Source organism: Metopolophium dirhodum, chromosome 7, assembly GCF_019925205.1.
Source record: "Metopolophium dirhodum isolate CAU chromosome 7, ASM1992520v1, whole genome shotgun sequence".
NCBI lineage: Eukaryota > Metazoa > Arthropoda > Insecta > Hemiptera > Aphididae > Metopolophium > Metopolophium dirhodum.
Genome location: NC_083566.1, coordinates 35,442,161 through 35,469,072, shown reverse-complemented (window position 1 = coordinate 35,469,072; position 26,912 = coordinate 35,442,161). Strand labels below are relative to the sequence as shown.

The 26,912-nt window shown below is 27.7% G+C and overlaps 2 protein-coding genes across 4 annotated transcripts; one reads left to right on the top strand and one right to left on the bottom strand.

Moving 5' to 3' along the window:
• The first annotated feature begins 581 nt into the window (after nucleotides 1-581).
• Nucleotides 582-24,680, top strand: LOC132948820 (uncharacterized). Of its 2 annotated transcripts, none has more exons than XM_061019474.1 (11): nucleotides 582-753; nucleotides 1,116-1,314; nucleotides 1,405-1,610; nucleotides 1,799-1,987; nucleotides 3,695-3,894; nucleotides 3,964-4,148; nucleotides 4,235-4,315; nucleotides 4,402-4,494; nucleotides 5,145-5,364; nucleotides 5,440-5,653; nucleotides 24,234-24,680. In XM_061019474.1, the coding sequence occupies exons 2-11, from the start codon at nucleotides 1,245-1,247 to the stop codon at nucleotides 24,243-24,245; spliced, it is 1,470 nt and encodes a 489-aa protein (XP_060875457.1). In that variant the 5' UTR covers nucleotides 582-753; nucleotides 1,116-1,244; the 3' UTR covers nucleotides 24,246-24,680. The 2 variants fall into 2 exon arrangements, with proteins under 2 accessions (XP_060875457.1, XP_060875456.1); XM_061019473.1 differs by having other exon boundaries at nucleotides 582-827.
• On the bottom strand, nucleotides 5,658-24,376 carry LOC132948819 (uncharacterized). Of its 2 annotated transcripts, XM_061019472.1 has the most exons (9): nucleotides 24,242-24,376; nucleotides 18,372-18,605; nucleotides 14,108-14,218; nucleotides 12,096-12,229; nucleotides 10,851-11,001; nucleotides 10,413-10,783; nucleotides 10,086-10,322; nucleotides 8,539-9,998; nucleotides 5,658-5,878 (listed from the first exon to the last, which is right to left on the bottom strand). In XM_061019472.1, coding segments are annotated over exons 1-9 (2,823 nt in total). In that variant the 5' UTR covers nucleotides 24,366-24,376; the 3' UTR covers nucleotides 5,658-5,877. The 2 variants fall into 2 exon arrangements, with proteins under 2 accessions (XP_060875455.1, XP_060875454.1); XM_061019471.1 differs by lacking the exon at nucleotides 5,658-5,878 and having other exon boundaries at nucleotides 5,897-9,998.
• Nucleotides 24,681-26,912: the final 2,232 nt, after the last annotated feature.

The following is a 26,912-nucleotide window of genomic DNA, read 5'->3' as shown; positions in this document are numbered from 1 at the left end:
CTTATAAGTTAAAACTAATATATTACTTACATACCATATTACTCTTATATTTACTTGTACATTGATTTATAAATACTTCAAATTTTTGTAAAATTAACGCCAGGCGTTGGAATTGTAAAATAAAATAAATTAAAATATAGGTACATGTACCTACATTATATATCAGCGTTCCTATAGTGAAATTTTTTTTGCGAATATTAAACGTGACATTCCCATAAATATTTATTTCCCTGATATAACTGGTCGAGCAGTAGCCAGTCCTTACAATCATAATATGTTCGTGGTCTATCGTCTATGTTTATATTATATAATTATTGTAAATCATTTATGATAAGGCCTCTGCCAGAACGAGAGGCAATGATAAAAAACAGTCCATCTCTCTTACTTATTCCGGCACACTTCCCCATATTTTATTAATGTAGCCATATTGGCCCATCCCATCCATTCTTTAATATCTATGGTTGGTGGGTACAGATAATATTGATAAGTAGAAAACAGTATTTTCTTATCAAATTTCAAATTTAAACTTACCACAAATCACAATATTCCCGAACTAAGAATATTATGATATTAGTAATATTACTCTACCTATTTATCATTGGAAATTAATTTGTCTGTTTGTTTTTATTGAATATTACATTAGTTCTTGACTTAATAATAGAAAAATAGTGTTACATTGTCAATATTAATTGTCATGTTTGTGTCACAATTGAATTGTTAAATACTAAAATGTTGAAACTTCAACACATAATAGTTAGTAATATTTTATCGTTTATATAATTCTACTATTACTAAATAGTAAATAAAAAATAACATCTTAGTTAGTGGTTAGTATTGTACAATGTTACTATTATAAAATAATATTAATGCTGGTGATAAATAATGGTATATAGTCTATATAATATTATTATAATATATTAGATATGTAATGATTTATAGAATTCTTTTTTTGAACATGACAGTTTTCAGTACTTAATATTATTTTTGGCTATTTGTATGGCATTAATTTTACAAAAGTACCTACCTACCATCTTATTCAATTTGCTAAATGCTTACCTAACTGAACTGCAATTTTTATTCTGTATACTAATCTTATTTTTTATTTTTTTTTTAAGATTTATTATTTAACTACAAGTATTGCCTATTCTTCAAATAGGTAAATAATATTGAATTAAACTCAAAAATATAAATCATTTTCTATCAATTAAGTTTTAATATACGAGTACTTGATTCGTTCTTTCACTATGAGTCAATTGTTAAATATACCAGAATCATATAAAGACATCACAACTGCTGCTATAAAAGGAATAGAAGGTGAGATAATATTTATATATAATTAAATTTTGTTTGTTACTTAAACTCTTAAGTACCTAGTTAATTATTATTTTAAATATATATTTTCAGGATGTGATAATGATACGGTGATCTGTACAACGGACAAAAAGCTTATGACTTTTTTCAAAGGATGTCTGATGAAAAATTGTAATGTGGACATTGAAGTTAAACATTTAGAACCATTTCTTCTATATAATGAGCCTAAAATTGAAGTTTATTATATTTTACATGGAGATAATAAAGTTGTAATAGTCAAAGAAGAAACAAGTCTTAAGGTACCTATAACTATACTAACTATACTTACCTCAACTATGTAACTATTCATATAAAAAAGATTTATAATTTAAATGGAGTGGATTATAGTTAATTAACCAGAGACAAATATAGTCTAATATACTTACTTATATTTGTATAACCTATATTATTTAAACTATATTACTAAAATTATATTTTTTATCTTTAGATTATTACAACATATTCCAATGTGTATGAAATGGTTGTCCATGATCATAATAATTCGGGAATACCTCAACTTTATATAAGAACTGACAAAGGTTTTGAATTGATTGATATTTTTGAAAATAAGGAACAAATTAGTAGTGTACCTCAAGAAACTTCTGTTGTATATTCATTTTGTATGAACAAATTACAAGTAATGTGTTTTATTGCAAACTGTATAACTGTTATATTATATTGGGTATTGATGTTCAATTAAAAGAAACTCATCAAAATGTACATAGTTTTGTTGGTTAAAAACAAAAATTATTCAGAACTTCACAATTTCTGTAACTTTATATTGATTAACACGTTTACGGCCACGTGCCACGTAAATGTGACATGGTGAATATTGTTTTTATATAGGATTTTTTTTCACTGGTTTATTATAACAAATATCAAGTTTCCGTGGTCTATTCTATCGGTTTTTACAGCTGGTTCAAATTTCTAACCGGATAGTTATTATTTGTATTTTTCAAATCTGGTTTATTTTAAGAGTCTTTTTGTAAGTAGATTTTTCATAAAGCACTCAGATTTACTTTCGGCTGTGAACTTGTTAAATGAAAAATCATACTTAACTTATTATTAATTAAGTATATCAGAAAGCACCTACATCACATTTAGTTTTTACTCACCTGTAAAATGTTCAAGTAATGACTGAGTAACTAAATTAAAATATTAAATACCCATCAGTTAATAATTAATCTTGATTATTTGTAATAATAGACATTTTAAGCTTAAGAGGATATCAGCGCTCCATTTGTTTTTTCTTTCTTTCTGCTCAACTTTTTTGAGTTATCTTGGAGTAAAATCACCCGTTATCAAAATGTAATGAATAATATTTTTGAGGGTGTGACATATTAATTTGTCTAAATATTGTCTCAACACAATTAAATATCTTTTTAAATTTTCAAATTATTTGTATTTTTTAAGTCAGATGTAATGTTAAGGAAACCCTGCAAACCCTATTAATTTTTCATCAAAACGACTTTAGCGACTGACAAAAATTAAAGTACTTCTAGTGGTTCAATTTAAAAAAATGTAAAGATGTTTTAATTGGTCAACAAATCTACTTTGCATCGGTCAGAGCATATTTTTATATTTTAGATATTTTTGAATATATTCAATACTAAAAATTTTTAAAATATTTATTCTCGTCAAGAATTTGCTAAAGTTGAAAAAGTGCTCCGACCGATGCAAAGTACTTGTTAACTTGTTAACCAACACAATCTTTACATTTTTTAAATCGAACCACTAGAAGTACCTTAATTTTTGTCAGTGCGACGGCTATTTCACGTCCATAAATTGGTTTTAAATATTTTGATCTGGACATTGATTGACTGTGCATGTGCGTGCGACCATAAACCAGATAAGAAATAACAATTTATTGTAAATTGATGCGGGTTGCGGGTGATGGTAGGGGAGTATACACACACTAATGATAATTTACTACGCACACAAAGACGATCAGTAATCGCAGGAACAAAATAATTGCCTAAACACAACTCCTTAAAAATGACCCATTTGCAGGGGCCTTAAATAATAATAAAATATAATACTGATATTATGTTAAATCCTAGAAAAAATAATCCTCTATAATTTTTGTAATAGGTGATTTTACTCTACTATCATTCAAAAATCATAAAAACAACAATTTTACATTAATGCATTTTAACTTTGTTGCACATGGACCTGAGAGAGAAAACATATATTTCACTGACATCCTCTTATTGAATTAAGTTATAAAAATAAGCAATATAAAACACCAAATAGAATCCATTTAAATATACCAGTATACTGGTAATAAGACTTATTTATCATGAAATTATTGTTTGTTATAATTTATTGGTTTTCTATTTTACAGCATTTAAAAACATTATATGACACAGAAAGAAATAAAATATCACAAAAAACTACATCTTTTATCAGTGCTGTAATGCAAGTATCTAATGATGGTACTTCTGATGTTAAATTGTTATCGAATGTTATAACAAAAAGTTCTTGGCTAAAATTATCTAATGAAAATCTTGTGTATGGATTTACTCTTCAAAACACTTCAAAATTGTAAAGTATAATTTTAATTCATTAATTGTACATATTAAAAAAATTTAAATTGTTTATGATTATACTTAGACCTGTATCAAATTTTAATCTAATACTATTAGAAGACAATACACAAATTTGGTCAAAATTTCGTTATGAATGTTGGGCAGTTGAAAAGAATAAAAGTGGTTTTAACTTTTATAGTGATAATAAAAATACTTGTATTGAAAAAAGTCCCATGCGTTTAAATTCTGAAAGTTCAATCATAATTACAAGTAAATAATTATATTGTTTGAATATTATAATTACCTAACAAGTATTGTTTGATTCTAGTTTAATATTTTTTCAAATGTCTTTATAGTTGTCATTGATAATTGGAACACTAAATCACTTCCATATTTTGTTAATAGCATGGTGTACATAAATAACAAAATTGATGATAGTAAGTTGTAAGTTAGGGTACTTAAAATCATAAATAAACAAAGATACTATAATATAGGTACTTATTCTTTTTTATTTATATTCTAGGGATACAATACATTAATTCTGATAAAATTATGGTTACTGCAAACTTATTCTTGGATAAAGAATTTGATACATTTGTTAAAAATGGTATTTTTGGTAAGTATATTAGCATTTAAATTACTTAAAGACAACTTCAGGTACTTAAGTCAATTTTACTTAATATATTAATTTTCTCTGATTAAAAGTAATAATGTCAGTATAGGTAACTAAAGTACACTTTTACTTATTGTAATATTGTTTTCACATGCATAATAATATGAAGCATTTTTTAAATATTTTATTAAACAAGTAAGAGACTATGATATTTGGGTCACAAAAAATTATTCAATTTGTTGTGTAAAATATTAATGATCATTAATTATATTATGTTTTGTTATCATCACATAGGTATTACATTGTTTGTATCTTATTAACTATTAATAATTGAATCATTTACTCACAAGACTAAAAACTAATGTTCCTGTAATACATAAAAAAAAGTATATTTTATATAATATATTTGGTACCATAAGTAACAATGTTTTGTTAGTAAAATAGTAAAATGTACATTTATTATTCTAATATTGTTATTCTTGAAGTTATATCTAATATTTAATTGCAGCTTTTTATAGTTATTAGTTTTAAGTAATAATTTTAAAGACATCTAAATTATGTAATTTTTTATTATTAATCTAAGTTCTATGGACTTTTTTAAAAATATATTTAATACTTTTTCAACTAACATTATTGTCTATATTTTGTTGTAGTTGAAGATTTAGTGACAGTACGTTGCACTAAATTAGTCTCATGTTATCGAATTAAGAGTACCATGTGTCATGAAGATCTAAAAAATATGATGATGAACAATTTTAAGTTTGATGTAAAACATGAATGGCTTGTTCACAGTTCATTATCGTGGTTAAGAACAATTATATGCTATTTGGATCCATTATCGCCTTTAGAATATATTCTTAAGGTTTATTCTGAGTATGTTTTCTATTTCATTATTTACTAATGCATACAAAATAAATAAATTTAATCTTAATTAAACTAATTTTGCAGCTCATTGGGGTATACAAAAACATTTATTCAAGTACTAAGTACGATGTTATCCGAGCACACTATAATTAATTGTCTAGATACTAAAGTACCAACATATTATAATATTGATACTGTTATGCTAGATTTAAAGGAACTTCGAAATATATTTAAAAGATATTTGAATAAACAAATAATAATACCAAGAGAACAATGGAATATAACTCGTTGTAGATTGGTAAGTACTTTATTAAAGATAACTTTAACGTAATTGCACTAAAAAGTAATATTGATTGATTGTTGCATTACAAATGTATTTAATATTTGTCACTGTATTCTATACCTATAATATTATATATTTCTTAACATAACCATGGACAGAACAAGGCGGTCAACCTTGTCAAGAAGTTTCAACAAATGTTTTTCTGGTTATTGTGATATAATTTCTTTTGTCACTCAAAATCTGCAAGTAATAAAATATTTCAATCATATACCAACAATATATAATGTATAGGAGAAAGATCAACTCAATTTATTCACAATATCAATAATTAAACACAACATAAACATGATAATATCTAACAATAAAACTTAACAATAAAAATATTTATTCACTAACTTTATAATTATTTACATTATACTAAATAATTCATAATTAATATTCAATTGAACTCAACTAAATCTATTTACTTGAACTAATTGTTTTTTGATAGGTATATAGTAATAAAATATTACTACAATAAGTACAATAATTAAATGTCATCACTTTATATTGTTTCTTATGTAGGTATATATAGTACATTTAAACTAATTTTTCCAGGAAATTATAATTGTATTCGTGTATTAAAAGAAATATAAGATGAAATACCTATAAGATTTGAAATCAATAATTTCATTAGGTTGCTTGATTTTATAAATAGATATGTAAAAGTTTAAACTCACATGTAAATTCTGCAATTAAAATTATAATTAAAACAAATCATATCATAAAAGTTTTAATATTAAATTTTCATTCATTTTTACATTATATTCGTAGATAAAAGTAAAAAGGTATCTCTGGATTAAAAATAAATAATTTACAAACAGAACCTACAATTATAAGTCAGTCGTTTTACTTAATATTTACTCTAATAATATTTTAATTAAGACTAAAAGATACCAACAAAGTTACCTACCAATAATTATTATATTTTATACTTTTTTTTTAAACCTAAAGCTTTAAAATGATTGCATGATTCAAGTATAACAAAATAAGAAATAATAAAAAATTTAAGAAATTGGATATTTTTTTGTTTATATTATTAACAAAAAAAACAATAGTAAGAAGTTAATTTTTTTTTAAGTGGCTTTAAATTTAAGCAAACAACAGTATTTTATATATAAAGCTATCATTATTATGTGACAAAGTAATAAAAGATATATCAGCCCATTCAATATAAAAATTATTCTAATACCATCAGTAGTCAGTATCATATTATTCTCATTTTAGATGTTACGCTATGCCCTATGTGAATGCGGCGAGTGTGGGCAAATTCTATTCTGACCATGCTGTTCCAAAAGCGGAAAAATACAAGCTGTTTTGTTTTTTGTCGCATTCACATAGGACAAAGCGTTCGCACATTTTTGATTTAAAAACTTGTTTTAGTAAGTTTCTAAATAAATAATGAAAAAAATATACAAGTAGGTAGATCTGCGTATTTATTATAATTAAGTGTGGCATACCTTTTAAATTAATGAAAAATATAATGCAAATCGTAAATACATTTCATAAAAATATAGCTACATTAAGAAATGTATCATTTTTATTGTTTTATTTTTTGAAATTTATGGAATGACAATAATTTAAAGTTTTAACAAGCTTGTTACCTTGATCTATATTTAAATATACAACCATGTAAATCATGTAATGATAATAAAACGCTTTAATATGATGTCAGGGCACTATTTCTTTTCTTTGTCTGACACATACAAAATAGTAAATTTGCATTCAGCAGAACCAATAAGTTGTTAGCTTTAATATTAAAGTTAATTAATCTTTGATTTATTGTTTTTTTTATTTAATGAATGACCTATGATCAAACTTAATATTAAGAACATTATACCATACACCTATATGTTTTTAAGATATTTCAATCTTGTAAGTAATATAATATTACTATAGTAATTAGTAATATAATATTACTTTTTTAAAAATGATCTTATAGCATAAATAATATTCTTGAGTTAAGTTAGATAAAAGGCTAAATCACTCTTAATATTAAAGCTAATAGCACAAGATTGGATCTACTAAGCATTAAGTTGGTATGTGGCAAAGAGAGAAAACAATTGGTGCACTGAAATCATGTTAAATAAAATTGATATTGATTTGTATGTAAAGCTTAAAATAATATATCTAAATAATTAAACCTTAATAATAGGCGTTAAAATAATCTATAATTGCACTCAATCCAGCCTCATATGAAAATATATTTTCACATTTTTTATTTACAGTTTTTAGGTACATAATATATTATAATATAACAATAATGTATATAATATATTTGTTTTATTATGAACACATATTTTTATTTTTAAAATTAAAAAAATAAGGTTGTACAAATTTAAAGTCATGTGGTTTCTTTGTTCAAATATATTGCTACTTACTTGATTAAGAGACAATAATATTTATTATTTTTATCATTTTTGGTAAATTTTTAATTTGGTTGATGTATTATTAAAGATATTTTCAATGTTTAGTTTTGTTTAAAAATCAATGATAATATTAGTTAAAAAGTATTTTAAAATTATCGAGAGAAAGTATTTCATCATATGATAACTTTATAAAATTTTTCTTAATATATCAATATTAATAGTTGGTATGTTGATGTTAAAAAAAAATGTCTCCATCATATTGTATATTTTCAAAAAGTTATTCTTAGAAAATTAATGAAGATACACCTAATTTATTTAAATGATATTGATTTTTGATCAATTATAACCTTAGTATAAAGAAATTTTTTTAAATGTAGTTCTATGAATATTTACAAATTTCATATTTTACAAATAAATCTAATTTTTGGTACTTATATTAACTATTAAAAAATAAATAGATAAAAACTATATCTTTGGATAAATAATTATTACCAATCACAGTAATTACGGTCTGTACGAGATTTATAAAATTTGAAATCTGTGTCTATGCTTTCTGCCCCAGATTCATCTGTATCTAGACTAGTAGCCACCACTTTGTTAAGAGATTCGTTAGATTCAGTACTGAGATACCCGGAGTCTTCATATCTGTTATGATCAATTGGCGAACTTTTGACTGCTTGTTTGTCAGAAGCACCAGCCATGATATTATGGGTTCGCTGGTTAAATTGTGAGCTGACGCAATCGGATTGCATGACTCCGGGTTTGCTAGTGCTTCTGACACAGGCGTTTTTTGGAGGCTTTTGTACAGACAAAGGTGATGGACACCTTTGCCTTCGACAGTGTTTTGGATCTGGTTTTAAGTATTTAGCCTCGAGTTGGCTCATATCTCTTCTCTTTTGCACATCAGCCATGACATTCTTTGCTTCGTATATCTCTAATAAACTACCATATCCATTATTATTTATGCTTTTAGGACTATTGAATTGCTCCAATGAGTCTGAAGAGTATACTGCTTTCAAATTTGGTTTTATTTTGGTACAGTTTCTATCTAATGTATCTGGTTCAAAACTGTCCGAATCCTCTGCTGGATGATTGTCAGGACAGTCTTCAACTTCAATAGTTATTTGACCTGGACTCTTCTTTTTAATCTTTTTATCCAGTGAATTATTAGGCGACATACTAGTGTTAAAGTTATCATTTACATATACTTCGCTAACCAAACTATAACGTTCGGATGACCTATTAAGTATATCGGGTAAGATCTCCTTTTTGGGTTTTTCTCGTATACAGTCTGGACCAGATATATGTTCATAATAGCTTTCTCTTTTTGTGATAGTATCATAAGTATATGTGGTTCTAATGGTAAGTTCTTCATCCATCGGTAAAGCAGAATTACTTAAAACTGGACTCAGGTCTGGTCTAACAAATCCGTACTCTGACGGTGTATGATATCCACATTTCTGCCTGTAATTCATTGATCTTTCCAAACTATCGCATTCGATGTTAGTACCCTGTTCTTCGTCATCGTCATCATCATCATCATCATCATCATCTTCTTCTTCTTTTTCTTCTATTATTTTTTCTTCTTCTTTTGCTTCTTCTACTTCATCAGTTTGTGATTTTAATTCGTTTTCTTTGAGCTGCAAGTAATTTCCATCATTTATGTCATCTTTTGCTTTTAACTCAACAGGAACACAAGGAGCTTGATTTTTCTTGGGTTTGGTAACTTCTATAGGTACATTCATCAACCATTTTTGTATTGTAGCTGATTTAATTTTAAATTGAGTCTTGCATTTATTGCAAGAACTTAATGGTTCATTTGTGTCTTCGTTTGCATCTTCTTGGATCACAATAAGATTTGGTGTGAATTTTTTCATTGTTATTTTTCTTTTTGCTTCGTGTATCACTTCACGAATTTTTTCCAAAAATTCTAACGCTGCTGGTGGAGGAGCCTAAAAATAATTAATTATTTTTGAAATTATTGAAATATTTATATTTTATTTTACTTATTTAATTAAAAAAATAAATTATTTTTTTACCATTAATAATTCAAGTTCAAAATAGTCTGGATTGAAGTAAAGTTTTTTTCTTGGGTTAGCACACACTATTGATCTGATATTATCTGGTCGATCTTCTTTGTTATCCAATGTTTCCACTATTGAAATATCCTCTTCTGGATGTTTTTCTATAGAATTTGAATCTGAATAATACATTGAATGGCCAACACATGAGTTAAATGACTGAATAGGGTGTACAATAGCTGTTGTTAAATTTCTCTGTAATAAATACATAAATTAGGTAGTACTAATTATTTTAATATTAACTTAGTAGGGTTATATTTTATTCCCATTGCTTTAGGTACTTACATTAATATTATTATTTTCCATCATATCCATAGAAGGTTCTCCTTGTGTACTTATACTATAATTTCTGTCTTCGTCTGACTCAAAGGCCTCATTATCATTGTAACTGTGTTGTAACAGAGGGTTGTTTTTTACTATACCCTCTTCAGTAATACCGTTTGACATTAATGGGTTTTTAAAAGCTTCTATATCTCCATTTTGTCCCTTAGGTCTCCCTTTACGGACATGCAAGTACAACAAAATAGATGCTACATACATTAGTCCTAATAGAATAGAACAAATCGCCACAGCTATTAGTTCACTTATAGTTAATCCTGAACTAGAAGCATTATCTGATGATCGAATGTCAGTTGAAAATAAAACTTCTTTTACACCTGTTGCAAATCATATTTATTAAAAAAAAAACCATTTTTATATACTTTTTATTATTTTTTAAATTACTTGGAGTTCCTGCTATTCTAAATGAAAGACAAGGTGTTATGGCTTGCTGAAAACTGCTGTCATAATCTTGTGATAATGTTTCTTTACAAATCATTTCGATCAATACTAGCCTTCCTTCGATGTTGGTCCTCGATTGTAAATCGCCTAACCACTAAAAAATATATTCAATACATAAATAATTACAATAGGCTTTTCACGGATTTTGAAATAATAAGTACCTTTAGCCGTATAGGTACTAACTATCAATTTCTGATTATTATTTAAATTTTATTTTACTCAATAAACTTCCATTTTACGTTAAAACGGTGAACAAATTTAGAACACATTTAAATGTTTTTACTCCATTTTTGAAATTTTATATAATTTACAAAATAATATTATAGCTGTTTTAAACTTTTGAAGTAATGTATATCACTCAGTATTCTCGGTATATTATTTTATTTATACGGCATTAATTGTAGATGAAGGTACAAAAATAAGAAGAATATATAACAGTTCAATAATAATATTGTTTATAAAAATATTTGAATAATTTTATCATTAACACCACGGGATACAGTTGAGGTAATTTGTTTGTAAAATGTAATTTAATAAATATTATAGTTACGACTTACGAGTAGGTTACCTATGTTATTCAAATAATTCTTAATGTGGAAACTTCAACAATTTTAATTTTAAAAGATCTAATAATAAATTATAAAATATAATACAATATTTTTTTTTTTTAAACGAGAAATTATTTTCTATTTTTGAATCTTGAATTATTAAGCAAGTTAAAAACCATTGATCAAATGTTTGTACACATAATTTATTATTTATTTATTTATTATTCTTTATTTATTGTTGCTCTCCTACCAATTAATAAAAGAAGAATATCCGGTATATATGTTATAACTAGCTATAGGAACTAGATTTTATCTATTTACTTAATAATAATCGTGTATCATTATGCGACATTCTAAAATATCTGTGTTAACGTAATTTAAAATAAATATTTATTTTAAACATCTTGTTCAAAGTTTTGATATGTTTAAATAAAGCAGTTTATCTTACCCTAATGATTATTTCGTATGTGTATAGGTAATATATTTTTTTATATATAACATTGTAATATAGTTTAATTTATTAAAATAGGTATCGACTAATAAAAAAAAAATGCTATTTATTTTTATTTATATATGTTAAACTTATAAATACATAAAAATAGAGTTTGTCGATAACAGAAAAAAATATTACTGAACTTACTAATAACATGATGTGTCCATTTTCGCGGTGTATTTGGAAAGGGATTTCGAAGTCTGATTGGTTTTTAAAATTTATCCAACCGCCTCGAGTTAAATATTTTGCTTTTGAAATAGCACAAATAGGATACTGCATACCTGTAAAACAGTATGATATAATTACGTCTTGATTAAATTAATTATTGATTTGTCTAATAATATTCTACTGTTTACTACTAATTATCTCTTATAGTTGTATTAATTTAATAATTTTTATGTTAAAATAATGGTTTAGAATGAAACAGTTGACGGCTTAATTATACGTATTGTAGGTACATACATTGTAACCTAATTTAATGTTTGACTTAAATGCAAATTGATTTTATTGTCTAATTAATCTTCAAAAAAAAATGTTTAAGAATGGTTTAATAATAATTAATAGAATATATTATTAGTATATTATATATTGTGTAATGACCCGAGGAATAAAAATGGCATAAACGCGGTTATAATGATAAAAATATGATGATTTATGACTTATAAGTAAGATGAACAAAGTAATGGCACCTGTGACCTGTTATACGAACACACTTGCAATTTGATTAGTGAATAATTGTTGCCCCCAGCAAAATACATTAATATTTTAATTTTTAAGTTGTTTTGTTTTCAACGGTGGTAAAAACTAGCACGGGTCGTGAGCTACAAATTACAATTTGTTTTAATATGTAATAATCTATTTAAAACTAAACTAATACACAATATACATCTTTGGCTTTGTATGCATAATGAACACTAAATAACCATCGACAGTTATATATTTAAGTATGGTAAAAGTATTAAGTTAAATAGATGCCACGAGGCTTTGTAAATTAACGAGTATAGTTACCACGCGCAGAAATCAACTCGGTAATTTGAATCTGGCTAAATAAGTTCAGTTGTAATACTTTTAAAGTAAATATTTATAGGTAGGTATACCTATATTATTATACCCTCAGGATTGACACGTGCATTCCATACGCATAAAAACTGTACATTTTACCATCAACATAAAAAACTTCTAAATTGTCATGATTATGTTTTTGACTCTATTAATATATTATATTTATATATATTAGCTATTTGCATTCCTATTACGTAGCTACGTCCTACCTACATATTCTAAAATCTCAAAACACTATAGACTATCAAGTAATAAAGTATATTATTTGCTTAAGAGGACATTTTACCAAACATTTGTTGTCTCCGTCTTACAAGTGCTTATATCTATATATATAGAGTCACTATTAACAATCTACGTTTAGCAATTCACGTTTTGCTTCGTTAATTTTAATGTTAGTGTGAATTGGCCTAATATTAAATCTAATAATCCAACAAAATTGTATGTAATTTGTTGAAAACATTTTTTCAATATTTTAATTTTGAAGCAAGTTTTAAGTGCAGTGTGATATTAAAATTTAAAAATTCTCATGAGTCGTTTAAAAATAAAAATATCAAAAAATTCACATCTAACACAGTCCGACAAATATATTGTGTTACTTTAAAGTTTAATAATAGATAGACCAATTCGCTTTAATAACAAAACTAACGATGCTAAACGTGAACTGCTAAGCGAAAAAATTTATTGTTACGCACTTAAGACGCACTTACGCCCTTAGACGTCCTCCTAAAGTTAAATGTTTATCTATGACTATCGTGTTTAGTGTTTACTATAATTAACAATACTGCACATTCAAATATGAACTATAACGGCACAACAAAAAAATGTTTATCATCTCTGACCAAAAATAAATCAGCCGAAATAGTATTATGCAATTTTTTTATACTGCGTATATATTTGAAAATGTATTTAATTTATATACCATTAATTCTATATTCCTAGTATAAATGTGGTAGGTTTAGATAGTTTGATTTGTATTAATATATTTGTAGGCAATTCGTTGTACAACGTAACAAGTATAACTAGTATATTTGTATGCTTTTCTGCGTCTATTTTGAAACGACAACTAATATAATATTTATCCAAAATAAAATACGTACCAGCAATTTTAATTTCAGCACTAGGATACACGATTTGTCCTTGTAGTGGTAGAAATACGTAAGGTATCTTTTGTACCGTTGTGCCAGACACGAATGAAGCTAACGAACATTCTGTGAACAGTTAAATATTAAACATTACATTTAAAACAAAGATCTAAGTCATTTTTAGTGTGTTAATAATAAACTCAGTTGTTATATTTTTCGAACCCTATAGTTTCGTATACGAACTGCCAACTATAGAATTTGCTTTAATATAAGAATATAAGATACATATAATTTATTGTTTAATCGTCTGGTAATGACGGAATACAAGTTGTGTGTATAATAATTTAATTATATTATTTATGTTTATTCGAATGATAACGAGTAATTTTTTTCAACTATTATTGCCCATTGGTAATTTAATTGCAATTTTGATTTTTAAGACGCAGAAAATTTGTATTTTAATGGAATCTTGAAGAGTTATGATATGTTTCTGTAGTTTCCTATATATAGTTTAGGTTGAAGTAAAAATTCTGATTAACGGGTCATCAGCCTCCGTATAGGATCCTATATAGTAATAAACAAGCCAATAAAATAGGCAGGATTACAGGCAATGCATAAATGTGTTTTTACGACCCAAATTAAATGTATATTCTACAGTTAGTCGCTCACAATCGGTGGCTTTATATAGACGTACGTACCTATATTATAATATATATTACGTCGTTTATAAACATTTTTCTCTAAATTATGCGTTGAAGTCGTAAGAAACCAAAAATTAATAGCTTTATTATCAAATAAGACGTTATGTATAGTATGTTTTCCAAAGTATATCTGTCGCGCCGGTCGTTCGAATGTGACATCTTTTAAACATTTAACGTTATCGAAAACACTTAATGTTATTAATAATTGTTGGCTTAATCAGTGATGTCTAAATGTACAATGTGGGAATGTGGTGAAGAATCGATGGCCTGAAAGTGTATCTATTTTTTTCCGTCTGTTGTTAAATAAACTGCTCTAAATCATTCTTTTTGTGTTGATAATTCGCTTTGAAGTGTATGACCGACATAATGCTTGCCGACCAACTTTAATATATTGTGCTATACCAGGTGATTCTTTTATAATAAACCACTCATTATTTCAAAAAAATTTGAAAAACATTTTTAGATGGTTTTTAGTCACAATTAACATTTTAAATAATACCTATATATTTTAATATTTTTATCCTTATATCATTTTTTAAGTTGTTTACTTTTTTGAATGACAACATACAGTTTTAATTTCATACTCCAAAGCAGAATATTTGTTTAATTATGTTGATACCTAAAAATTGAATTTAGGACGAGTAGTTGATAAGTTATCAGTATTTAAAGCTTAAATTAGTGAAGCCGTATACATCAACATTTTGCGATGGGTAATCGCGCATCATAATAACTTTTAAGTATATACTTATAAGTTATAACCTTTAAACTTACTCGTCCTAAATTCGATTTTTATGTATTGAAATACTCGGAAAAATAAAAACTTTCGAAAATGAAATTAAAACTGAATGTTGTCATTAAAAAACTTAAAAAATTATAAGAGTAAAAAATATTTGAAAATATATATTTTTTTTGAAAAACGTTGTTTTGTTACAACTTGAAACCATGTAAGAAATTATTTTCAAAAACATTAAGTAATATTTTTTGAAATAGTGTTGCGTTAAATGAATGACCCGGCACAGGTACTTATATATATTATGAAACAAAGTCCCTTTTTCTCTTTTCTCTCTTCTCATTCTCTCTTTAAAACTACGCAACGGTTTTTGATGCGGTTATTTTTAATTGATAGAGTGATTCAAGAGGAAGGTTTATATGTACATAACATGCATACATTGTACGGTTTTCACTAATAAATCGGTCGAGTCACGGGGACTGGGGAGGTTTTAATGTATAATAATTTTCTTTGTCGAAATTAATTAGGTAGCCAAAAATAATAACAATCTATGTCTATAAATATAATAATAAGGGTAGCTCACACATGATTTTTTTTAGCATATGAAAAAATAAATTTTCTTTTGTCAATCTAAATGGTTGCAATTCGTTACATATTATGTAAGTATGGGTATATACATTTTGTACAAATATATTTATTAAAAATAGAAATCTTTGGCCTGGACAACGTCGGGCGGGTCAGCTAGTTTATATATTATAATATATAGATTATAGACATATATTGTATATAGCTGGAAGTATATAATATTATATGACGTGTTCATTATACGCATTTAACCAGTTGTTATTTATATCATCGTTAAAATGTTTATCGGGATCAATTTTTGAAAGATATGAAGATTTGAAACTATTGTGAATTTTTTTTCTATAATCGCTTTAAGAGGATACCACACGGGCATTTGTTGTCTCCATCTTCTTACAAAGTTACAAACGTAAAACATGGAAAATTTGGTACAGTGGTTCTGTAGTTTTTGGATTAAAAAACAATAAATAATAATATAAATATGTTTTACTAAAATAGTAAAACGGATACATTATTATCTAATAAACTGAACACGTGGTCCCCTATTCGTTTTTAAAAATTATTGAATAACGTGAGCGAAGAATAATCTAATTAAATAAAAACAATTTCTAGCTATACCTATAATAATAGGTTATCATTCATGATAACAAAAATGTATTCATGTGTCCAACATGACAAGCAAACAATTGAAACTATAATTTAAAAAAAACCAACAAAATAAATCCAAACGAAATATTGCTCTGACTATTTACTGGGAAAATATTCAAATAAATTCTAGAAAATTTACAAATGAGGACTTGTTGTTTGGAATGCGTGACGGAGTTTATTATATACACCATATAATAAATTGTTAATATGCATTTGAATTATGGGTCAATATATAGCGTCAACTGATTTGGTTACGGTTTCGGTTTTTATTTGTTAAATATGTACCTAGGTATATCACGAATTTAGGTTTTAATTCGAATACAATTTTTTGGTTTTAATAAATACAATGTAGGAACATACTACTAAATATAAATTATAAATACTTATACCTATTTATAAATTACAGTTAAAATTATTTTTAAAAACTATGATATTTTTGTTTGCTGTTAAATTTTAGGCAGACAAAATAATATTCGGCTTTAAAAAGAAAACAAGAGTCAAGCTACTACCAATGTCAAACATTTAATGAAATATCTGTTAAAATAATATCACAAGTCAACGATTATCTTAATATTAAATATTTGCATTGTGTAAATGCAATCATATAATGATATAAGTTGTATATGTTCTTCTATTTAAAGCTTGAAACATATAAACGGACGTCAAAAATGTTCAAATTATGATATTCTCTCACTATAATTAGTCATCGTTTGTATGGTTCAGTTATTTTTTTTAAAGTGAAAATTTTTCAAAATCATTCTGGTAATTATCAAACAATTAATCGTTCTGTTAAACACAAAGATTTTTTTCTTAAATAACAAAAATGCGATTACTAATTAATTATTAATGATCCACGTTAGATTCATCGAATCCGTGTTACTAGGTTAGCGTTGTTATATTTTAAAATATTTACGTCTTCCTTATACATATTGTTTCTTGTCGGATACTCGGATTTCTCTCTACGCATGTTGATATTTAACACGGCCGATTGAATTTTTCACGGTTTATTTGACCACTACCAGATAAAATATTATTTTATTTTTTTGTTATTATATTTCGTACGAAACTGTCGAAACTTGAAACTAGTACTCGGCGGCAATATTCAATAAGGTCCATCCATCGTCGCCCGTCACTATATATACAATAATATTGTATTATTGTACGCGCGTGAAAGAAAATGTCGCACGTTTAGTATAGTTAGTATATATAATATACTACTGTACATAATTAATAATTATCTATATACATTAATATGGCTATGTAATTCTGATAAAATTAGGTATTCGTTTACAATTGTGTAGACTGTAGAGTAGATTGGGATCGAAGAACTAGGGATTTTATAAAAAAATAAATAATTTGATAATTGTTGTGGTTAAGTAAAAATCCGTATATGTTCAAGATACATTTCCATTATTACGCATTGGTATTGGAAATGTGATAATGTAAACCAATAAAGAATTATCATTAACATAGAGTTGGTTCTTTTACACAATTAAAGCTAAAAAATCATAATATATTGAACAGTGAAAATGTTATTGATGATGCGGTGCATAGATGGGTCTTATAATATATATATATATGCTTGCTAAAATACGAAATGTGACCCGGTAGGACTAACCTTGCAGATCGTCGACACATATCCGCAAATCGTCCCTGAAAACGGGCACGGGTTGTATGCACTGACACCTGCAGTTGCCGTTGTGCAACGGTTCCATGGACGTTCCGGTCGATTGTTTGTAGCCTCTGCTACCGACCGATGACGGGTAATCGCGTTCTGCCGCTACGATGCCGTCGACCAGCGATGCCGTACCGCTGCTCACTCCGACACAAGTTTCCATCGAACATTTCACGTCTGTGGAAAACAATCTATTTAAAAACTTCGCTTCTTCGAAATCGTTAATTTTTTGTTATTCAAGCGGTGGCCAAGACATGGGAGTATTTCTGTGCCGAGATTATAATAATATGATGTACGCGGGTGCATGCGTAGGTATAGAAAAACGTTTTGAAACTCATTCGATAAAAATATAGACGAAAAATAATTTGTTAAATAAAATTAGGAACGGCTGTGGCGTGGATTTTTATATAGGTAACATACAGGTAATAATAATCATATATTATCATGATGACCGCCCAAAAAATGTCCTCGAAACCAATATATGCTTAGTTGACACGTAGATCACCGTAAAATTAGAATCATTTATAAATGCTAAAACAAATATAAATAATTTTTTAAAAAATCTCAAAACATAAATTACGATCTAAAAACCAAAACATATCTATATTTATTTCGTATTGAATGTAATAGTCAACAAAGATTATTTAAAACTCGATCTTGAACCAATTTGCTACATCATTTGAAAGTAAGAAATCCTTACAGATTATAAATTCAAAAATTCCCTTTTATGAATTAATATAAATAAATATACTTATCATTTTAGTTATTATTATTTTTCAGTTATGATATTTTTGCTATGGAATAATATTTTCAGCGGATTCTTCACTTCAAAATTATGTAGATAACTACTTAAGTTTACCGCATGATCAAATTATTTCCCCAAATTACACCTGCAATGACGGCATGGCTCTTTTGTAAATTATTCCCTTTCATGTATTTTTTCGCACTGCACTAAGACCTGTGCATACGGGCACTAGAATCGCTACTTTTTTTTCAATGTGACATCGTCAAACGAGGGCTGAACTGTTTGCGCATTGCTTGGTCCCAGAACCGCAATTGTGTTACCGTGTTACGTATAGATGGACACGAATTTGGCGCGAACACGAATATCGAATTGCTCGAATAACAGGCATATTGAGGTCTAGAAGAATGGAAATTCAAATGTTTCATTACAAACCCGTCAAATTATGCTAAGGCTTTAAATCCCAGCAATTTTTTTATTAAGTTAATTTATGATTGCTGATAGAATATACCCGTTTTCTGTGTAATTAACACTTATATACTTATACACAATCAATAATAATAGTGGTAATCGACTATCGTTTAACAAATGTTAATTAATTATAATGTCCGTATGATGTAAATTAAATGTATTCTGTGGTATGACCTTATACCAATTATAATTTTATAGCTAGCGCAGTGTAAAATTAGAATCTACTTTAGATTCCGGGTAGCGCGAGAACAGTTTTACATAACTGATGACTGATGTGATATTTTGATATTCAGTCAAGTCAGGCGAATTGTTTTTCGTCCATATAAATATGTTTATAGTCTCAGAAAACATAACAGTTTAGTCGATTGGAAATTGGATGAAGTTAAGAAGTGGGTATTTTTGGGGGTTTCTCAAAATTGTAAATGTTTGAAATGTCGGGAAAAACACTACCTATACCTATACTTTGCGCTCCGCAATATTAATATAGTTATTGCTTCCCGGTTTATAAATATGATAACACACATCGAACACACCTGTACAGATGTCTTCCCAATACTGTTGGTTGTAAGATATAATTATTTTTTTTTTTTTATACAACCCATTTGCGAAGAATGCCCGCTTTTTATTCTAGTTTTTTTTCTATAATAAACATAAAATTATTTATACTCTGTTATTAAAACTTAAAGAATCTTTCTAAGCTTATTATTTTAATTAAACTGGTATGAAGTTAAAAATAATACTGAAATTTGTCTTAGCTCTGAATCTATAAAATGCAAATTGAAAACTTATTTATTCCCAATATTAATATTGTCAGTTTTTATACCATTATGGCATTATATACCTATGCCATAATTTTCACTCGACTATAATAACTATTAAAATATACTACTCGATCACAATGATGTTTGGCGTGAGTCTATTATTGATCGTGAATTACTGTCATTCCTCATTGAGATTAATCTGTTTTAATAATTTACCGATACCGTCGCGTGCCATTCGATATAATAGTATTATATGTTAATAACAATAATTATTAACATCAGTTTTAGCCTTCAGGTATGTTGTAAAACTTGATGTTATTACTAATATGGGCCTGGATAATTTATTATGCTATGAGTAGAAAAAATTCAACATGACGGCAAATCAAAGAAAACAATTTGTCAAATAATCAATTTGAAAAAAAATATCAATTTAAATAGTTGATAGCATCATTGCCTATTATTGGTAATAGTTAATATTAATATCCTATAATTTTTATTGATTTAATATTTTCTATATTTTCATTATTATTTATATGTTTTGTGTTATTAAATATAGTCCTGATTTGGCTTTTTTAAAAGCTTTTACTGTATGGGTTTCTTTTTGGTAATTGGTTCATATTTGTATAATACACAACATAATGTTTTCGGTCGAATCATTGAAGCAATATAGGTAGTGCTTACGCAAGTCGCGTAGAATCACTCAGGAAAAATATATCGTAATATTATTGAAAAACTCCTATGTAAAATAAATTAAAACGAATAATGTGATTTCAAGCCAAGTTCAGTAAATATGATGATATTTTAAAATTGAATCGTTGAGACTGTTTTCATTAAAAACTACAATAATTACAAGCATTATTATGGTTATAGTTACAAGTTTTTCTAGTGTTTATTATTAATTATTATCATATACATATATACCTATATATTAGGAATAATTAACTAATGATAATATTATAGTAATAATAAATCATCTATAAATATATTAATAATATGTTAATATATACATTGAACACGCATACACTAATTCAATATCATCCGAACAAATTGTCACTATCATGATTTATTGCGGGCTACCGCTGTGAGGCTGCAGATATGTTACCCATCTGTATATATTTAAATAATTTCGCAAAGACGTACAATCATATTAACGTGTTAACATTACAGGTACGTACAATGCATTTACACACACATTCCCAATGCACGAAGAGGTCACCACTTTGACGTACACCATAATAATATCATACCTACATTAAGTTTTTTTTTTTTAATCGATTTGTCGGCACGTCGTTGTCGCCTGTGCACAACGGGCTGTGGAGTTTTCAACCTATTATTATTGTGTCAAGTCCATGTGCCATGCGATCGCAACACGCCTCGATATTATTTTACGACCGTAATTTTATAATATATGTTTTATAAGCTGTTCTAAAACCGTTGGCGTTTGTATGCACACATTCATTTTACACATTTTTGAATTACGATTTACGACCCATTCCTCCGTTATATTATTATTATTATTATTATGCTTCAATTCCGCGGACAAGGTGGTAATATATACGTATACAAGTGGGCAGAGAGCCGATCCGCCGTGCAGTCCCGAGTCCGTCGCGGTCGACTACGTCATGATGCAAATGGTTGACAGACCAAATTATACTATCCATTAGTAAGCAATTAATATAAAACCACGATGTACCTATCTATTTGTTATTTTTATATCTAAACTATTTTTCGCTCTGCAGGGTTTCGGACAAAGCTTAATTTAATTTCCTAAAACAGAAAGAAAACGAGCTGAAAAAAGTTTTTAAATATTTGCATAAATTATCCTTTTAAATCGGCTACCGACATTGTCATTTGTTTTGGATTTGAGTTAACACTTACAATTTTAATGAATATGTTGCTTATTTATTATTGTAACATTTTACATCCTGGATAGGTTATGAAATAGAATACCCATAATTTTTCACTTATAAATACTTTGCATTGCTTACCGATATTTTCTCGATAACTCTCCATTTAATTAGGTCCTGATTACCTCACATACCAGCAATTGCCATACCCTGACACTCATAATTTAATAATATTAATATAGTTTAACATACACCCCACTTCAAAGACCTACATTATAATATTTTATTACATCAATTCATATAAGCCATATCAAAGGAAATGGCTTGACCATAATAAAGTTATCAGCCAACATTGACCCTCAATGTAAAGAGTAACACTAAAGAATTAAAAAAAATATGAGGATTATTTGTGATCTAACGGATTTATTTTTATTATTTCAACTTTATATATAATAGACGTGTGTCATATAATATAGCAATCAAATGTTTTATCACTTATACATTTTATTGCCCATAAAAAACTATACAGGTATTATCTGATTCTGATATACTTATTAGTATAATGTATATAGAATACAGTACTTCTTATATTAGTATGCGTGTCTCGGCACCGTTTCGTAGCTGCATGTATGTATATTTTTTATATCTACTTATAATCTATAATGGTTAAAAATTATACTTGAACAGTGAACACCCCTCAAGATATTGACTTGACTATATTAACAACAAAAACTTTCTTATAAGATTTTATATTATTATCTTGCCACGTCGATGTTGTAAGAACGCGTTTACACTCATCGGTCTTTATAGATATTACGGAAGTGAGATTTTCTATTTAAAACCTAATTGTATGAAAATTGAAAATAACAACTATTTCTGTACGACACTCCGTGGCAATATCTTATTGCTCCAAATGCTAATATTCAGTTAAAAACCAAGACAGTTTTTATTATTTAGTTCTAACATTATGTTTCGTTTAGGTAATAATTAAATTATATATGTGTATGTGCGAACGATAACGTGATATTCGAGATGCGACTACGTTATACATATTATAATATATTGCAAATTATAATACAATATGTCAATATACCACTATGATACGCCAGTAATGTAAGTGTGCAACCAAAAATTGCCTCAGATAATCTGTACCTACAGTGTATAATGTAAATTGAATATTATGATAATATAATTACAATATTTCCAATAAAATATATCATTTGCTACGAACACTCAAATATGACTCAATTGGAACTAACCACTGGGACCACTCCTTAACCAGTCGATCTTCAGTTGAATAAAGGTCAATCGCAATACGATTTTATCATACCATTATCGCAGTCGGTCGCATTCATAATCGTTTAATCTAAAAATGTATAACTAATTGTTAGTTTACCTATTATTATAGGTATCATCTATATTCTATAAGTATAAAACAATATCGATGTAATTTAAATAAACGGTAAATTTGTATTAGAGCCGCCACTGAGACATTTTGCAGTTGTCGGCAGTTAAAATTTGACTGTCAATTATTGTCATATAGTTATAATACGTATTATTTACGAGTTTATAAAATACTATAAAACATATTTATAAATATGTAGGTATATTGAAAATTGCAAGGTTGTAAAAATTTTCGAAAAATACACAGTTAAATATTAAAAGTGGTCGATCGCTAGAAACTTAAAATTTTACTATACTAGTTGTTAAATAAAACGTAGGGGACATATTCTGTTCTAGACCCGGATACCCTCCTCCCCCCTACAGGTTGCGCCATCAATAAATATTTTATTCTCAGTTTCTATAACGTTATTCGCGTCCGTCGATATTTTTATCAACCCGGGCACGTAACCAGCCGCCCTATTGCGCCCACTGTATGCCTAAATCGATTTTATAGAAATACGACAGCGCCAACGCCGTAACCATTATGATAAGTAATTAATAATATTAATCGGTGATAATGATTTGTTTGTTTCCTACGCAGTCGTTTACCTGACACGTCGAACACGTCTCCTCGATGATGCCGGGTGATGGAAACGGTGGCGAAAACGGTGTCCAATAGGAGCAGGAGCAAGGCCGTCGTTAGCGCCGGCGAAGACTGGGAACGAGACGTCATAATATCAGACCTCGTGTCGTTGACGTCCGCGCACGCCCGCCACCTGTGGCACGAGACGGCGGCGGCGACGACAACTTTCGCCGTCCGCTCTTCTTCAGCCGGCACCGCCGTCGCACTCGTCCTCCATCCGATCACCGACGTCCGCCGCTAAACTATCTGTACATCGTCGTGAAACAAACACCAAAACAAAAAACAATCAATACATTTTATATCCTTTGTACGCCGTTTAATATTATCGAATTTTGTAATAACATTCACGTGTCGACATGGCGCGTCTTATCTTTTTAATAAAACATAGTATTTTGAGCATTATAATCGAAACAATAATTTGAGTTTTATCACATAATAATATGATATCGTTAATATCTACGTACAATACAATATAATAGCTGATATGCATAGGTTTCTCGAATGATTTGAGTACGTATTCTATCCCCTCAAATTTGACTCAATGAAGTATGAACTGTTTACCTATGTCTATATATAATAATATTATAGTATATTATATACTGTATGGTATTATAGTTTTTACACGTATTCATACATTCGGTGCTTGAATCGGGTTGGTGTGTCGTGGGAGGGTGGGGGGGTACTTTTTATTTTTAAAAATGTACCTATTATAACGTACTCTTTCTAAATATATCATTAAGCTATTTAAATCTCCAGGTACGCACATTTTTTAACACGCCTTTCTATTTATTAATTACTTCTCATTTCAAGCACTGATTAGTGATTATATTATATTATGCGAACAGGATTTCTGAGCAGTCTGTTCTCGAGTACATCCCCGCTGGCCTATTTATACGTCATATTATATATATACTCAACATATTATATAGGTATTTTCATCATGGCTTTACATTTTAAAACATTACCGGCCGTTTAAAAAATAGGTAGGTTACTAAAAGGGACGTCGCACCCGCATGTGTTGTCTTACACACGTGAGACATAGACAAAACGCGTTTATACGCAGTCTGAGTAGAACTCGCTCAATTTTGGTCTTCGAATGAAAATTCCTATTATGAAATTGAAATATAAGAATATTTCGGGGTGCGTTTTTTAAAAATGTAATATTATTTAAAAAGTTATAGGTCGTTTAAAGATGTGGAAACGGTCATTATTTCTAAACAATATATTGAGTGTTATATTCGGAATAATGAAAAGAACCGCCTTGCTCTTCGAAATATTGTCATATTTTCATTTTAATTCGGGTATTTTTAATCAAGATCCAAAATTGAGCGAGTCTTACTCAGACTGCGTAAACGCGTTTTGTCAAACATATTCGGTTGCGACGTCCTCTTAACAAAAATTACTAGCTAATCATCCTCTACTAAAAATTACTAATAATATTAGCAATTATTCAATTTTTTTTTTCTTATCCTGTCATAATGATCCTCAAATATTTTTTAAGTAGGTTATAGATATCTACATACCAATTAAAAACACGAGCATTAAATGAAACTTTTTGATTAATATTTTAATACCACGGTTGGTCGTATTATTCATAATAATTACTCCTTTAAATATAAGAATTAAAAATATGTCCATTTAAAAAAAAAAGAGTCTTAAATCATAGTTGCATACTCGCTAATCGCTATAGTCAGTAGTCGCTACCTAGGTGCTAATTATTTATATTGATTATTAAAAAATAATTATTGGAATAATTTATTAGAAAATGGTTTCTTTACAAAACCAACAATTTTCGTGTAAAATACTATTTACTCTAAGGTTTCATTTAGAAGAATTTATCAACTTTATAGTAGCGGTTGCTATCGAAGTTTTATAGTCCTTGTTTCCATCACAGCTACCTATGCAATTTGTGGTTCAATTAAATTTTTTTACCCGGCACGCGCAAAACATTAAACGATTTAATCTATAATGAACACAATTTAATACAATTAACGGGATATTAAAAACAACATTGCTTCGTATACGCAATCAATTTAACGGTAAAAATAAACTTCCGAGTAAATTGTGTTTTTAATTGAAAAATTCTTTATTTACTTATAAAAAAACGCGTCATATATAGTTCTGAATCTTACATAAGAAATATAAATCTGTGCTATTATTATATCGAAGATGTTATTAATTGGTTATTATTATTTTTTATTAATTGATCTTGACAAATTCATGGTATGAGCCTATAATATAATAATATTATATCTTATACATTTTATACGTCTGTTTTATTAAATTTGTCAAACGTTCTAATGTACAAAAATATTGTTCAATGGATATAAAACTCTTAAAACTTGCAAGTCCATTATTCGACCGGGTGGGGTAAACCCTAAACAATAAAACACTCTCGCATTAGTTCGATTAAACATCATACTGAAATATTACGAATTATGATCGGACGCTCAGTTGTAGGTAGGTGCACACAATAATACTTTTAATAGATATTTTAAATATAACGATACAAATATTATGCTGTTGATTGCGGTTGGCCCCAAGACGAATACGTTTCGTTTCGAGTGCTGTAAGACTACGTTTATCGATTAATTAATGACAAACGGGAATAAAAATCGTTTCTATTTTCGTAATTCC

What these genes read in the sequence shown, in the direction of transcription:
- LOC132948820 (XM_061019474.1), top strand. Translation starts at nt 1,245, where the DNA reads ATGAGTCAATTGTTAAATATACCAGAATCATATAAAGACATCACAACT. An exon ending in TGCTATAAAAGGAATAGAAG is followed by an intron (nt 1,315 to 1,404) that starts GTGAGATAATAT and finishes ATATATTTTCAG; the next exon opens with GATGTGATAATGATACGGTG. An exon ending in AAGTTCAATCATAATTACAA is followed by an intron (nt 4,149 to 4,234) that starts GTAAATAATTAT and finishes ATGTCTTTATAG; the next exon opens with TTGTCATTGATAATTGGAAC.
- LOC132948819 (XM_061019471.1), bottom strand. Translation starts at nt 24,365, where the DNA reads ATGACGTCTCGTTCCCAGTCTTCGCCGGCGCTAACGACGGCCTTGCTC. An exon ending in TAGAATAGCAGGAACTCCAA is followed by an intron (nt 10,784 to 10,850) that starts GTAATTTAAAAA and finishes GATTTGCAACAG; the next exon opens with GTGTAAAAGAAGTTTTATTT. An exon ending in TTGAACTTGAATTATTAATG is followed by an intron (nt 9,999 to 10,085) that starts GTAAAAAAATAA and finishes AATTATTTTTAG; the next exon opens with GCTCCTCCACCAGCAGCGTT.